The sequence below is a fragment of the Osmerus eperlanus genome, chromosome 7 (genome assembly GCF_963692335.1).
Source record: "Osmerus eperlanus chromosome 7, fOsmEpe2.1, whole genome shotgun sequence".
Lineage (NCBI taxonomy): Eukaryota > Metazoa > Chordata > Actinopteri > Osmeriformes > Osmeridae > Osmerus > Osmerus eperlanus.
Genome location: NC_085024.1, coordinates 19,871,839 through 19,886,093, shown reverse-complemented (window position 1 = coordinate 19,886,093; position 14,255 = coordinate 19,871,839). Strand labels below are relative to the sequence as shown.

The following is a 14,255-nucleotide window of genomic DNA, read 5'->3' as shown; positions in this document are numbered from 1 at the left end:
ACTTCACCCTACTTGCCTCAGGGGGAATGTCCCTGTACTTACTGTAAGTCGCTCTGGATAAGAGCGTCTGCTAAATGACTAAATGTAAAGGTTTTGCTCACCAAAGAATCACAAGGACATGCCTTGCAGCTATTACAGTTTTGCTTCTAATTCAAGGCACTGAGGAGGAGTAGGCCTACTAAACCTATGCAAGCTTTTTAGTATTATATTTGAACTATTATGGCTTAATATTCACATTTCCCAAACTCACAAACCCAAATAACAAATCCAGCAGTAAACAATTTTGATACGAATTGGTCATCATTAAAAGAGACATCTTATCTTTCATGAGATATTTCTGCAGAAGATGATAATCAGCTTATTCAGCAATGAACATCAATCTATTTTGAATAGAGGTCTTCAACCGTGTTCTTTTCTCTGCTGCAGTGCTTTGGCAGAAGTGGGCAACCATGCAAAACTAAATTAAATAGTGATAAGGAGACAAACACAATATATCTCCTCTCCCATCTCTAACATCCACAAAACAAAATTAGGCAACCAGACAACACATGAACAAGAAACCCCAAAAAGTGCCTTCCACACGTGCTAAACTTTCAGATCATTTTAATGTTTTGCCATCACAGACATAGCTCTACTCCACAACTGTTGTTGAAATGAGGCAACACCTCGCTTATCAAGCAAGATGGGCCCTGATAGGCCCACAGAAGCACTTAACATACAGTCTTACAGGGAAATGTAACACACAAAAAATCATACCTTTTCACTTCATGAAGCAACATACTGTTAACACAATCTTGTACAGACATGTTCATCCCAGATTGCAAACAGAATCCAAACAAATGGCAAGGTTCGATACAAACGGCGGAAAAAGCATAAACAAGTACGAGACAAGTATAATCACTGTCAGAAGAGTGAAGCATTGCCCTCCATTCAATGACATTGTGGCATCCTTTTGGCTTTCAGTCTCTGCCTTAACCAAAAAGAACATTTACTTAACAAAACTGACAGAAGTCCAAAACAGGGAGAAAAAGATAGATAATATACAAGAAATGTGGATATAATGGAATAAAACTATTTTATGGGATAGCGATGAGATCATAATTTCTTTGACAAATTCTAATACATTCTACCAGTAACCTAAGAAGATAAGAAAAAAACTTGTCAGCTGTTGCTGACAAGCAAAACAATAGGAGCTTATTTCAGAGCTTCTACAATTTGATTGAAAGTAATGGTCCCATGAAGAGCAGCACAGTGGTGAACAAGCCTGGCCCTGGGGAAGGAGAACAGGAGGCATGTTTTGGGTACAGCTCAGCACTAATCAGCACAGCACTAATCTCTGGAAACACCCATGGCCTTGTTGATTGAGTTAAAACAAGGAATATCGATCTTACAGTGTGTTGCTGGGACCAAAAACTGTACACCATCACATTCCTCAGGACTGAAGGGCAGGGGGGAGGGAAAGGGGGGAGACTACAGTAGTGTGTATGTTCTGGAAAGTGGGTATCAGTGTAAGGCGGGGGGGTCCTCAGTTCTCAGCCGGTTTCTCCAGCAGGGTCTTGACGTGTGCATGTAGGGGCGTACACACAGCGTGGTAGGCCTTGGGCGTGAGGTGGAGGTAATCGTACATATCCTGGTGGGAGATGCTTCCGTCTGACAGCACAAAGCCGGGGTCCACGTTGAGAAAGGAGGCGTGGGGGAGTGAAGACACACCCTCCTGGACTAGCTGGTTAACCAGGCTGTTCTTCTCTCGCAGAGGGTTGGACAACCGACCCCTGGGTAGCAATCCCTGTGGGTGACAATGAAAGATTAGACTAACAGACAGGACGTGAATACCGAGGGCAGACAGTATCGGACAGCTAAGAACAAACTGTCAATTTTAATATTTGATGAATAGCAACCACAATCTGAAAACCATCCGAGCTCACAACATCCACAGAGCAAAAGGACAAGACAGACAGCAGGGTCACAAACCTACCAGAACGAGGGTGTGGGCATTAGGCAGCTTGTTCTTGATAAGCTGGACAATAGCCATGATGCCTCCACAGACCTGCTCTGCGGTGTGGCCATGGTTGTTGGTGCCCACCCACAGAACCACAACCTACGAATAAAGAGCAAAGAACACCACGGTAGTAAAGCTGGCAATTTCATTACTAAAATGAAAATAGTCCTTGATTACAAAGCATGTGGATTAATGAATACAATGTTTTTTGGTCTAGGGATATGCTAAGTTGAGGTGGTCACCCCTATGCATACCTTTGGGCTGATGTGGTCCAACTCTCCATTGCCCAGCCTCCATAAGACATGCTGTGTGGCATCACCGCCTACACCAAAGTTTAGAGTGTGGAGGGGGGAAAATAGCTTTCTCCACACCTGACAAAAACAAGGACACAGGGTATAGTTTCAAATCATTTGAACCCGATATATGGATAAATAGTAATTAATATTAGACTACATGTATTAAAACATCAAAAGACAACCTCACAGTTTGCACAAATGTATTGAGTCTGGCATTTTTCCACACACAAATAGAGCCCCACAACATGTTTTAACCATATTGGAGTGGGAGCCCTTTGATTTGAAATGTAGATGAGTGACCTGGGAACGAGGTTTAGACTGAAAATTGGAATACAGTCAATGAACATGTACTGTATCTTACCTCAAATTGGTGCAAGAGCTGTACAAGAGAGTCCCCAACAAACAGGACGTCGGGTTCCTTGCCCTTGCTGTCCGAAACAAAGCGATTGTGCTATGAACATGAAACGAGGCAGGACAGGTGTGTTAATACTTCTAAAAACTGGCATTTGCAACCATCAGCAGATTAAAATCAATATCTACAGTATTGTGCATGCGAGTTTACAAACAAGTACCAGTGGTTGTTAAAGCATGCTCTCTACATCCAGGTAAAAATTGTGAAAATGGACGATTACTTGATTCAAATAACAAATTACATTAGTCATATTGTCTATTGCAAGGAATTCAGATACAAAAAAAAAATGTCATATCATATATGAAATTGTAGATAATTGAGGAGATGACCTGAGCTGTGATAAGGGACTACTTTAGATAATATTGTTAAGACGCATCTTAAGACCAGAGACAACACACCAAAGACATCCATCGTCCATCTCCTTGAACGTCCACACAAGAGGTGGGTGTGGCGGCGGGGTTACATTCTCCTGCGCTCATCTTTGGTTACTGAAAAGGAAAACAAAGATAGCCGTGTTTGCCCGGCTATGTGCACATCGTGGTTTACGTAGTGTAGTAGTTAATGGACTACGTAAATCATCCATGGGCTTTATACATGAGAAGCACTGGTAAATGCAAGGAAACTGGACAGTTAGCCTAACGTTGTGGATTGTGGCATTGAGAGCTAGCTAGCTAGCGATCAAGCTAACCACCCTTTGCCATGTGAGGATGCCAGTAGAACTGCACTGCTTTAGCGAGTAGCCTGACAATGCAAAATGCAAACTTAAGACGTGCACTAGCCGTTGGATGCATGGGTGAAACAACCATAACTAATAAACGGTTTAATTTGTTTCAAAACAAGTAAATGAATGCACTACCTTGTCGAGCTTGGTTTATTTTTCTGTAGTTCCTGAAAGTAGAAAATCATGTCAGGGCCGAATGTACCATTAACAAAAGTGGGGGAGTTGGCCAGTTCGATAAAAATGTAGCTTATGTCTACTGACGAAAGTTTCCCTTTAAACAATGTTCTGTCTGTATATACAAGTCATTAATCAAGTTAATTGATGTGTATGTGCAATACAATAGGACCCACCAGTTTAAATAATCTGATAGCTACATAAATATCGTAGAGGTCTGTCTTGGAGTCGTCCATTCATAGACTGCCGAGCTGAAAGGGCGGTACTAAAACACGCGGCTCATGAGTCTGCTGTCTGCTGGTGCCCCACCATTAACACTGTGTCGCAGGCATGCATGGGAATCTTCTTTAATGACCTTTCATGAGAGGAAACTGGCCTAATGATTATGTTATGAATCCCCTACCAAATTTAAGAGATGCACGCTCAAATAAACGGACTTTTGGGGAACTGAGTGTATGGCATTACTGAACTAGCATTTACAGATGTTGAGTGATTTTTGACAGACTAAACCCCCTTTTAAGGTTTGCATTTAAATGATCAGTCAAATGAATGTAGTGGTCTAATCGTATGCCAAAACAACGCACGCTTATCCCCCTTCTGGCTCCAGTTGATCAACCAAGGTTGCTAGGAAGAGAGCGAACTAAATGTTGCCCCGCAACCGACAATTCAAACGAAAATCAATGTTTCATTGTATTGCACGACTCCAGGACGTTCATTGTATCGTTTCATTTTTGCTTGTCATCTATAGCTAGCAACGTAAATTATATCCGTATAATGTAAGGAGAATTCAGAAACCACATGTAACGAAATAGTTAGTTGAATATTTTGATATTTTCATCAACGAGCTACTGGACTACGCACCACTCTACTGTGCTGTAGCCTACTTGCGGCGTGTGTAATATTGTCTAGTCTACTTACTGTAGCAAATTGTTTTGCACCTGCGCCAATTGAGTTAATTAGGCTAGCTAGTTGACAGATATTGAATAAAGAGACCACAGCAACTAGTCAAATGACCGTGAGTAAGAAGTTAGGCTACAGTTCAGTGAACTAACTGTACTAGTATCATTTAAATAATTTAAATTTGATTCATTTAACAGACGCTTTTATCCAAAGCGACATACTGTACACTAGGCTAGCGCCTATAGAAGAACAGTAGTGTTTCTAGCATAATGCTAAGCTACCACCACATCGGACATTGAGATCGATCCAACCGCCAGCTAGCTGCTTATTTTAAGTGTGAAATACTGGTATCATTTTACCATGCTTTCTATCTCCTCTGAAAATCTATTTTCTGGAAGTAGGCTATAGTAAGGAAGCAAGCTACAGTATCTTGATTGCTGTGCTGTATGTATATCCGCTTATAAATGTAATTCCCAAGAATAACTACAAATTATTCAAGCAAATTGTTGTTAATGCTGTGCTATTTCTTCCATCTCTCTTATGCCAGTTGTCATCCACCTAATGATGAGCCACTCACATGGGAAAGTCTTAACTGACAAGCAGAATATATTTCATATCTTCAGAAAGCACCAGAAGACTTCAGGAAAAAGCTGCAGCCCAATTATGAGATGCACCTCAAAATACACATGTTGCACACGCCACAATAAAAACACAGAAGCCAAACATAGCCAAAAGCACAAAGCCAAACGACTGAAAACACGCAAGGAAAGGAACCATGTACGAGGATGCGAGGGAGAAGGGTCAAAGATAATATCGCAACACCACCGTCTTCACCAAAACCATAAAGAGAGGGACCACTGTCAGGGCTGCTGTCAAAGCAGCACTTGCCCTCCTTCACGCAAAGACGCGCCGTTTGCCCGAGTCTTCCCCTCCGCACAGGAGCCTAGCATCATCACAGACAGCCGTCTCACAGGGCACCACGGGCTGTTCAACCATGAGGTGAAGTCCATAGACATCGAGCGCCTGCTGGGTGAACAGAGGAAGCTGGAAACGGGGCGGCGTTGGGGAGGGAAGAAGAACCACAGCGCGCCCCTACCCCTTGCTCTGAACTCTCCCATTTTCCCCATCTCTCCTGGGCCAGTTTGCAACACGGAGGAAGTTGGTGTTTGCAAAACCGACAAAGCTTCAGATAACAAGAAGGCCGAAAGAGCCACAACTAGTACAAAAGTCCGGAGCAACTGCAAATCTACATTGGACATCACAGCTTGCTCAAGTGGGGATGCACATGGAATTGTACAAAACAATAATGCATGTATTCAGGTTTCTGTAGAAGAGGAGGGGAATTTAGCCAGCCGTTCTAACAGCTATGAATCCGGCATCACTCCAGGTCAGAGACAACGGGGCACTGTGACATCATCAGACTGCGACATTGCTCTACTCTCATCAACAGACAGCCCCTTCCACATACCGGCAGTTGAAAGCAAAGAGGGAAGGCACGTGGTTCCTGAAACAGTTGGCAAATATCTACTGCAGAAGGAAAACTCAAGGCTCAAGGACACACAAGTGAATGCCCTCAGTCAGAAGGAGACCCCTCAAAACATTGGATATCTACAGCCTTGCACACAGTCAGACAGCCCCAGCCCCCAGCTAGCCCAGGCCTCCTTAAACAAACGGGTCAGTGCGAGCTCAGAGCCCCGGCAGACAGATCAAGCGCGCAGGCCCAACCCTGTGAGCGCGGTGGCGGCTCGTCTCTGCAGGTCTCTGGAGCTGCCCCTTCTCAGTCGGAGACACCTGCTGGTGGAGAGCAGGGAGGTTCTTCTGCAGGCCCTCAGGGACAGGCATGGCCCCCAGCTCCAGGAGAACCTCCTCAAGGTGCAGCGGCGTCTCAGCTTCGGTACCAGGCCCATCCGGGAACCCCAGGGCCTGAGCAGCAGACCCCCTGCTGTTGATCGGGTCAGTGGGACCCAACCAGCAGGTGAGGCACTGGCCCAATTATCAAATGTGTGTATGATCTACTGGATAATAAAGGCAGGGTAGGTACGTTTTGCGAGCCTAGCAATTTTTCAAACCAAAATATCCCTACCCTTCAAAGCCACTCCCAAAACACATTAACTCGCTGCCTGACTACTGCTATTAGTAGTTTAACTACAAATTACTGTAGTACCACTGCTGCTACTACTGCTTAAAACAAAAATATATATTCTATGTGTTCTGCTAACCCTACAGGTCAGTCTGGTTCCACAGAGACAGGCATGGAGCAGTCTTCCATTCTGGAGCCACAGAGACCACCAGGCCTCAAAAGGAGGAGGAAACAGCTGTGTCCGCTCAGGGTCTCTCCACCTCAGTCACAGATGGACGGACAGTCACAGCAGGGGCAGGGCATGGTGAGAGCAGGAACATTCAGGGTGCCCGGCCCCTGACGATTTGTCAGGATATAACAGATTTAAATGTCTACATGAATCTTTCTGCATAAATCCCACACATTCAACAGTGTTGTTTCTTTCCTGCTCTGTGCAAGTATCTCTGACTTAAACTTTGGTGTTAAATTTGATTGATAATTTGTGGGAACTTACCATTGCTTTCCTATTTGTGTGATTTCAGTCAGTTCCATGGGCTACCAACCACACTGTGGAGCATGTAGGAGATCTTTTTGGGGAGTTACTGAGACCGCCCGCCTCCTCCAGTTTTCAAATGGACATCCTGCCATCTTGTGCCTCGTCGCCCCACCACATGTTTGATCCTCCCTCCGCCACACAGCGGGGGGGGCAAGCTTGTCCTCCTCGCTCCTGGGATGAACACTTGACAAGGGGAGCGAGAGAGACAACGAGGAAGGATTGCTTTGATATCTGGAGGTATGACCTGGATTTGAGCTTTCCCAACCAAACAGGAACAGTGATAGAGAGAGGTGGGGGGCCTCAGTGGCATGACAGGAGCAGGCAGTCTTCCGTGCAGAACCCTATGTGGACACCAGAGGGCGATCCTAAAGTGTTTCAAAATCCTTTTGAACTTGACAGGAGCCGTCTACGTGCTTCCTCTTCTTCCTCATCTGCTCCACCTCAACATTCGTTAGAGAATCGCCAGCTCCACCCTTTCTACCGCTTCAACCGACCCCCACCCAGCCCCACACCCGTGTCCCACTGTCCTGACATGACCTGTTACCCCCCATCCCATATGCTGGAGAGAGGCCTGTCCCCTTCCAGGGCCTTCCTGCCAGCCTTCCCCAGTCCAGAAAAATGGTCCTTTCCCCCAATGAGACTCTACTGATTCCACATCCACTAGACCCACCCACAGACAAACCTGTGCCCAGTGCTTAAACCATTTTATGTTGTGAGGGAATACACCATTCATTTACACCATCAAAACTTATCGTTTACAAATAACAATACACCTTGTGTTCATGTGATGAAGTATGCAGAAATGATTTCAAGGCCAAAGTATTTTTCATCTTTGTTAAATGTAGTAAACAACAGTCGACCTGGACATTGAAAACACAATTATGACTATCTTTAGTATCAGAATATTGTTTTAATGTCATAGAAACATGTTAAAGAAAAAAAGTGTCAGTTTTACGTTGTGGAGAGAAAAGGACATGTACATTTTAAGTAGTAATGGTGGGTCAGGCATTTTTTGTCGCTGAGCTTAAATGCATGTGAATTCAAAGGAAATCTTAAAGCATTCAACGCCTGTCTGTTTTTTTGGTTCTTGAACCCACTGGAATTACTCAGATTACCAGGCACACTTAGCACATGTATGTCATCTGTAATAAAACGAGTGAAATACATCATCTTTTTCTATCATTGCCAAGGGAGTAAATTACATTGATTACAAGCTTTGTAAATGGTTAATATTGTGACTATAATGCCTTAGGGTCACATTTTAGGTTGTTACTGTGCTGATCAAGTCCTTAAGGAACGAAAGCAGGTGCTCCATCAAGCCAGCAAGTGATGTCTTTTATCATCCATGGTTTCATTTTCTTCATAATTCTCACTGTGTTTCGTGGCATCCTTATCCTCTCTCCCCTTCTCCCCCAGTTCCTCAACCCTGCTACTCCCAGTACTGAGGGCTCTCCTCAGCTGGTTCCAGAACAGCTCCTGGGCCTGCACCGGGTCGCTGCAGTCTGGCTCAGGCCACTGAAGGTAGGTTTTCTTCAGCATGACCTTTCTCATGCGGTGGTAGGCAGACAGCTGTCTTTCAGGGATGGGCTCGAGGAATACCAGGAGGAGGACATCTCGAAGGTCATGGAATAGCCTGTAGCTAGCCAGCTGGATCTCTAGTGAGCACCACTCACTGCGAAGGAAGTCCTTGCTGACCACACAGATAGTCTTGCGACTGCCGTACACAGCAGAGACAATGTTGTCGACGATATAACGACCCAGCTCAAAGTCACGGTGATGCAGACACAGTTTAAAATTGGACCCGTTCCCCTCCAAATTCGGCAGCAGATGTTCCAGCACCCATGACTCATCGGCAGAGTTATAAGAGATAAATGCATCATATTCATACACTTCCTCTTCCTCCCTTAGTCGGCGCCAGCTTTCGCTAAACCAGGACCTGAACACATAGTAGCTGTACTTCATTTTCCAATACAGCTTGGTGTACAGGACAGGGATGAGCATTGTTAGAATAATCACAATGTACGTGCTGATGAAGAGATACTGCCCGAGGTCAATGAAGCAAACCTTGGTGTCAAAGTTGACAAAGTGGATATTTGTTTCTCCTGGGCAGGTCAGATTGTAGAGGTAAACTAGCTGAACTTGCTTATTGTGTACGGTCCAGTTCTGCAGGTTATTGTTGGGGCAGGTACAGCTGAAAGGGATGTTACGTATGTCCAGGTATCGCAGCTTTGGGAGGGCCTCCAGTACTTCCACGTCTAAGGTCTGCATCACGTTATGGTTGAGCTGCAAGATCTGCAAAGATGTCAAATTCCCAAAAACCTCTTTGGAAAAGTTCTGGATGCCCATATTCTCAGCTATCAGCTTGCGCAAGTTTCGCAGGTTTTTGAAGACGCCTGGTTGCAGCTGCACCACCCCTGCACAAGAGTTGTCCAACGTGAGGAAATTTAAGCCTGTCAGATCATCGAAAGCATCTGTTGCAAAGTTGGTGATATGATTATTAGTAAGGTAGAGGGACGTCAGGGAGCTCAGGCCACGAAAGAAAGCATGAGGTAACAGGTTGATTCCATAGGGCATCTGGCTATCCAGTTTCAGATCCCGGAGCTTGGTTAAGTTCACAAATGGAGAACGAACATATTCAGAGAGGTATCTAATCTGATTCCTTTGTAGGTCGAGCACTTGAAGTGTGTCTTGAAACACTCTGAATTGAGTGCTGTCTATCTGATTTAAATGATTGCCATCCAGGTAGAGTTTTTTGAGACTTTTGAGTCCTTCTAGGGCCGACTTCTCAAAGTGACTGATTTTGTTCCCCCCAAGATCTAAGGTTGTGAGGTTTGTCAGGGAAAAGAAGGTTCTGTAAAAAATAACAGCTATGCGGTTGTTACGAAGATTCAGAGTTTGTAGGCTAAGCAGATCTTCAAATGTGTCATTAAACAGATCTGTTAAGAGGTTGTTGTCCAAACGAAGTGTTTTAAGGTTTTTCAGCCCCTTTAGAGCCTTACGGCCAAGATAGGCAATTGTGTTTATGTTGAGCTCTAAAGTCTTGATATTTGGGGTTTGGTCAAAAGCAAAGTCATCTACCTTCAGTATGCGATTGTATCGATAGCTTATTTCTGTCATATTTTTTAAAGAAGGGAGCATTTGTATGCACGACACTAGGGTAGTGAGATGGTTATGTTCAACACTGAAGCTCTGTATTTGATCCTGTCCTTTAAGAAATTGAAGACAGCTTATATTCCTTAGGAAGTTACGGGAAAGGTCTAAGGTAACGGTAATTGGTGGACAGCTGGACAATGTGTTTTCCCACAAAGTCCTGATCCCATTGTTTCCAAGCATCATCTTTTTGACATGTTTGACCTTACTTCTTAACAGCTTACAGAATTCCTCCAGCTGTGAATTGTTGCTCAATCCCATACCAGAAAAGTCTATTTGAGTTGCTCTGACATTACTGACTTTAAACAGGTAAAGAATTGTGACATTAGTTGAACGTAAACGCAGATAATTAATATGCCTCAGATCGACATTTTTGAAAGCCGTAGAAGGGAGATGTTCATTATAGGAAAGATCCAACAGGTTGATGTTTCCAAGGAATGTCTTTGCACAAGATAATGTGTATAGTTGGTTTCTACAGAGATATAGGGCTGTGAGGCTCTTGGGTAAACTCGTGACTGTAGAATGCCTTATAGACGTTAGTTTATTACAGCACAGGTCAAGTTTCTTTAATTTCTGCAGGGGAGTCACAGATTCAGCCACTTCTGAGAAATTAGACAAGAGGTTTTGCCGTAATATTAGTGTGTCCAAATTGGTCACTGGAGAGAATAGGTTTTTTTGAAGCCCCTTTAGTGTGTTATTGGACAGAGAGAGGAAAGTAAGACTAGAAAGATTTTTAAACACTAAACTGTTGAGCAGTGACAGATTGTTACAGGATAGGTTAAGGCTTTTAAGATGATCCAGGTTATGAAAGGCCTGCTTGCCAATGGTCCTTAATTGGTGGTTGAAGTTTATCCTGAGGGTTGTGAGGTCAGGAAGGTGAGCAAAGGTGTTGTCAGGTATGTCTTTAAATTTGTTGAAGGAGATTGTTAGTGTGGTGGCAGAGGGGGGAAGGTCAACTACAATGTCCTTAAAGATGTTCCTCGCCCCGCGTCGGGTGCAACTGAAGTTTTGATAGGATGAGTTTGGGTCCTCAATGCAATTTCTGTAACTATAAGACAGTGTAAACTGCACAAGGGAAAGTACAACTCCCACTAATGCAATCATCTGGCTTGTAGAACGCTTCATCTTGGTTGAGTGACAAACAGTTAAATTGTGGTCAAGAAAATCATGTGCTAAAAGCAACAAAAAAAAACTTCATTCATTCATGAATGAACTTCATTCGTGTCTTGAACCCAGATATATTGTGTTTGCGCAGCCTTTGCAATAATAATGAGTTTGTTGCTTTTTATGTCTCTCCTGAGCTGATGAGCAGTAGACAGTGGCAATGTCTTCTGAGAGAGAAAGTAAAAAGTGTAGGTATTAAACTCAATAATATTTTCAATGACTAGTCAGCACAGCATCTTACAATTATGTAACACCTTTTTTACATATTTTGTTACTGTTCGCCAATTGACCACAAATAAACAGTTGATAGCCAATCCTCTATGAGATTAATGTCTAATCGCCTTAGGAAAGCTGTTTCAAATACGATATTTCATGTTTCCTTATGTACTTGTATGTATTTGTGTTTATGTAAATCTCTAGTCATGATCCATTTTATGATCAGTTCAAGTGTTAATTGACCTAGAAAAAAGTGTTTGTCCATAAAGATCTAAAGATAATTTATGTTTCTGAAGGAAAATTTGCCTAGGAGACATACCTCAAGTTGTCTCCTGTTGTCTGTCCTTTCCAACATAATCTTGAAGCTCGTCTCTTTCCTTGTCCGTGGCAAACAAGGTTTTGCAGCAATAAAAAGAGGAAGATGGGCAACTAACATGCAATAATCACAGGAGAGGGAACACAGGAGAGGGAACCGTTTCACTTACAGTGAATAGCATGTAAAACTGAAACTCAATGTATAAGAAAAGGAGTTGGATTTGAATGACAACTATCATCGCATTTTCACCAAAGAACATTTATTTAATTACATTTCATGTAAACCTATATTGTCTCAATGTGACATGGTTTAGTTAACAATAAACATGTGATTACTGTAGTCATCAAAATTACTAAGACATGAGGGTTTCTTTCCTACTGATAATTACACACATACGTATTTGTTCTTCAAACTTGCAATTTCTCCTCGTCTAAGGGAGTCAGTTGGCTGAGCGGTTAAGGAATCGGGCTAGTAATCAGAAGGTTGCTGGTTCGATTCCCGGCTGTGCTAACCAAATGATGTTGTGTCCTTGGGCAAGGCACTTCACCCTACTTGCCTCGGGGGGAATGTCCCTGTACTTACTGTAAGTCGCTCTGGATAAGAGCGTCTGCTAAATGACTAAATGTAAATGTCTCACTTAATACATTTGTATATTTTCCATGTATTACATATTCTTAGGGGTTTTATCGGCCTATGATGAAACAACACTGTCTGCATGTGGTCTTGTTTTGCGGATGTGCAACTTTACCCAGAATTTCCCCTCACAGACAGACCAGACCAGACCACAAGTGCCATGAGACACATGGTGTTCCTCCGCCTCCAATGGATGCTTGACGGTCTCTAAATCCCATCCTGTCCCAGGCCTCCGACCAATCATCCTCTAGACTTCTGCTCTCGAGCCATTTGACAGAGTCCACAGAGAGGCAGGCAGGACATGACGACCCAATCATCACACACGGAGCCCTGGGGATCAGCACGTGACAGTTCATGACGGTTGCAGCTGATTAGACAATTCCTTATTTGACTTTTGACCGCAGCATAAGTGGTCTCCCTCTCATGCATCACAATCTACAAGTAGTGAAACTGGTCCCACGCTCATAAACTCACCAATCACAATCACAATGTCGCTGACTATGTTAAGTGAGGGTTTCACCCGTGTGACCCAAACCTTACGGCTGGGACTGCTAAGGGGGACATGACTTACGGAGATGTGGTGTTTGCTGCGGATGCTGGTCCTCAGGGCTATCATGGCTCCAGGGAGGAAGGGCAGGCAGCAGCTGTCTCCGTGGTCCTGAGACACCTTACAGGCCAGGATGCAGGGAATGAATGTCCCACAGATGCCTGTGCAGGAGAGAGACGTATCAGCATATCACAGGGAGTCAGGTGGCTGAGCGGTTAGGGAATCGGGCTAGTAAGCAGAAGGTTGCCGGTTCGATTCCGGCCGTGCAATATTATGTTGTGTGCTTGGGCAAGGCACTTCACCCTTCTTGCCTCGGGGGAATGTCCCTGTACTTACTGTAAGTCGCTCTGGATAAGAGCGTCTGCTAAATGACTAAATGTAAATGGATTCATTGATTGCTCTAGGTTATTATGCTGGCCTGTTTATTTGGTATGATAGCATGATGCTGGAACAACTGACAGCAGGGACTAAGAGCAAAAAGAGAACTTAAAGGGAGGGTCGGTAATGTTGTTGAGATGTACTTTTTGTCGAATTTGCGGAAATAAACTTCACATCCTGATAGCAACCAATATATCTTAAGGTTGACAGTAAAATTACTACACACGCACACACACGTACACACACACACACACACACACATATACAAACTTACAGATACCGCAGTCGTCACAGCAGTCACACACATTGGAGCTCCATTCGGCAGTGCTGGAGGAGATGGTGTAGCTTGTGACAGTGACCTGTGGCTGAGAGCTGATCACTTCTGTCTGATACGCCATGACTGGGGAAGGGAGGGGGGGGGGGGAGAAGGATTATAGTGAAGAGAGGAAAGGTGGAAGAGGGGAAGAAGTAGTGACAAGAAATTAGGGAGAAAACTGAACATTTTGGAAATGAGGTGGGAGAGAGACGAAGGAAAGGGATAAGCAAAACGACGGCGAAATCGAGTGGATGAGAGAAAATTAGACAATCTGATTTTATAATACTTAAATTGTATACGACTGTTGATATATTTCCGTAATCCAAGTTATTGTAATTTAAGTCGTCTGAAACTTCTTACCTGCTTGGGTTGATCCCTTCCTCCAATAAGGTGTCCGATTATTCTGGGTGCCCTTGAG

General features: G+C 43.8%; 4 protein-coding genes across 8 annotated transcripts; 1 reads left to right on the top strand and 3 right to left on the bottom strand.

Annotated features, from left to right (window-relative positions):
- Window positions 1-588: 588 nt before the first annotated feature.
- On the bottom strand, window positions 589-3,785 carry pafah1b3 (platelet-activating factor acetylhydrolase, isoform Ib, gamma subunit). 2 transcript variants are annotated; one of them, XM_062465670.1, is made up of 6 exons: window positions 3,564-3,785; window positions 3,106-3,195; window positions 2,657-2,746; window positions 2,254-2,370; window positions 1,976-2,098; window positions 589-1,786 (listed from the first exon to the last, which is right to left on the bottom strand). In XM_062465670.1, the coding sequence occupies exons 2-6, from the start codon at window positions 3,184-3,186 to the stop codon at window positions 1,526-1,528; spliced, it is 672 nt and encodes a 223-aa protein (XP_062321654.1). In that variant the 5' UTR covers window positions 3,187-3,195; window positions 3,564-3,785; the 3' UTR covers window positions 589-1,525. The 2 variants fall into 2 exon arrangements, with proteins under 2 accessions (XP_062321654.1, XP_062321653.1); XM_062465669.1 differs by having other exon boundaries at window positions 3,106-3,231; window positions 3,564-3,784.
- Window positions 3,786-4,533: 748 nt separating this feature from the next.
- On the top strand, window positions 4,534-7,969 carry si:dkey-250k15.4 (uncharacterized). Of its 4 annotated transcripts, none has more exons than XM_062465609.1 (4): window positions 4,534-4,617; window positions 5,050-6,477; window positions 6,729-6,886; window positions 7,104-7,969. In XM_062465609.1, exons 2-4 carry the CDS (start codon window positions 5,064-5,066, stop codon window positions 7,764-7,766), a joined length of 2,235 nt encoding a protein of 744 aa, XP_062321593.1. In that variant the 5' UTR covers window positions 4,534-4,617; window positions 5,050-5,063; the 3' UTR covers window positions 7,767-7,969. The 4 variants fall into 4 exon arrangements, with proteins under 4 accessions (XP_062321593.1, XP_062321594.1, XP_062321595.1 ...); XM_062465610.1 differs by lacking the exon at window positions 4,534-4,617 and adding an exon at window positions 4,629-4,836; XM_062465611.1 differs by lacking the exon at window positions 4,534-4,617 and adding an exon at window positions 4,629-4,909 and having other exon boundaries at window positions 6,747-6,886.
- A 287-nt stretch (window positions 7,970-8,256) lies between these two features.
- On the bottom strand, window positions 8,257-11,572 carry tlr21 (toll-like receptor 21). Its single transcript, XM_062465596.1, has one exon. The coding sequence runs from the start codon at window positions 11,390-11,392 to the stop codon at window positions 8,432-8,434; it is 2,961 nt and encodes a 986-aa protein (XP_062321580.1). The 5' UTR covers window positions 11,393-11,572; the 3' UTR covers window positions 8,257-8,431.
- Window positions 11,573-12,599: 1,027 nt separating this feature from the next.
- Window positions 12,600-14,255, bottom strand: cnfn (cornifelin). The gene is made up of 4 exons (XM_062465682.1): window positions 14,198-14,255; window positions 13,796-14,015; window positions 13,168-13,304; window positions 12,600-12,926 (listed from the first exon to the last, which is right to left on the bottom strand). The coding sequence occupies exons 2-4, from the start codon at window positions 13,917-13,919 to the stop codon at window positions 12,837-12,839; spliced, it is 351 nt and encodes a 116-aa protein (XP_062321666.1). The 5' UTR covers window positions 13,920-14,015; window positions 14,198-14,255; the 3' UTR covers window positions 12,600-12,836.

What these genes read in the sequence shown, in the direction of transcription:
- pafah1b3 (XM_062465670.1), bottom strand. Translation starts at nt 3,186, where the DNA reads ATGAGCGCAGGAGAATGTAACCCCGCCGCCACACCCACCTCTTGTGTG. An exon ending in TGGACCACATCAGCCCAAAG is followed by an intron (nt 2,099 to 2,253) that starts GTATGCATAGGG and finishes CTTTATTCGTAG; the next exon opens with GTTGTGGTTCTGTGGGTGGG. An exon ending in ATGCCCACACCCTCGTTCTG is followed by an intron (nt 1,787 to 1,975) that starts GTAGGTTTGTGA and finishes TGTCACCCACAG; the next exon opens with GGATTGCTACCCAGGGGTCG.
- si:dkey-250k15.4 (XM_062465609.1), top strand. Translation starts at nt 5,064, where the DNA reads ATGATGAGCCACTCACATGGGAAAGTCTTAACTGACAAGCAGAATATA. An exon ending in CAGTGGGACCCAACCAGCAG is followed by an intron (nt 6,478 to 6,728) that starts GTGAGGCACTGG and finishes CTAACCCTACAG; the next exon opens with GTCAGTCTGGTTCCACAGAG. An exon ending in CACAGCAGGGGCAGGGCATG is followed by an intron (nt 6,887 to 7,103) that starts GTGAGAGCAGGA and finishes GTGTGATTTCAG; the next exon opens with TCAGTTCCATGGGCTACCAA.
- tlr21 (XM_062465596.1), bottom strand. Translation starts at nt 11,392, where the DNA reads ATGAAGCGTTCTACAAGCCAGATGATTGCATTAGTGGGAGTTGTACTT.
- cnfn (XM_062465682.1), bottom strand. Translation starts at nt 13,919, where the DNA reads ATGGCGTATCAGACAGAAGTGATCAGCTCTCAGCCACAGGTCACTGTC. An exon ending in CTGTGACGACTGCGGTATCT is followed by an intron (nt 13,305 to 13,795) that starts GTAAGTTTGTAT and finishes TCTCCTGCACAG; the next exon opens with GCATCTGTGGGACATTCATT. An exon ending in GCAGCAAACACCACATCTCC is followed by an intron (nt 12,927 to 13,167) that starts GTAAGTCATGTC and finishes GCTGATCCCCAG; the next exon opens with GGCTCCGTGTGTGATGATTG.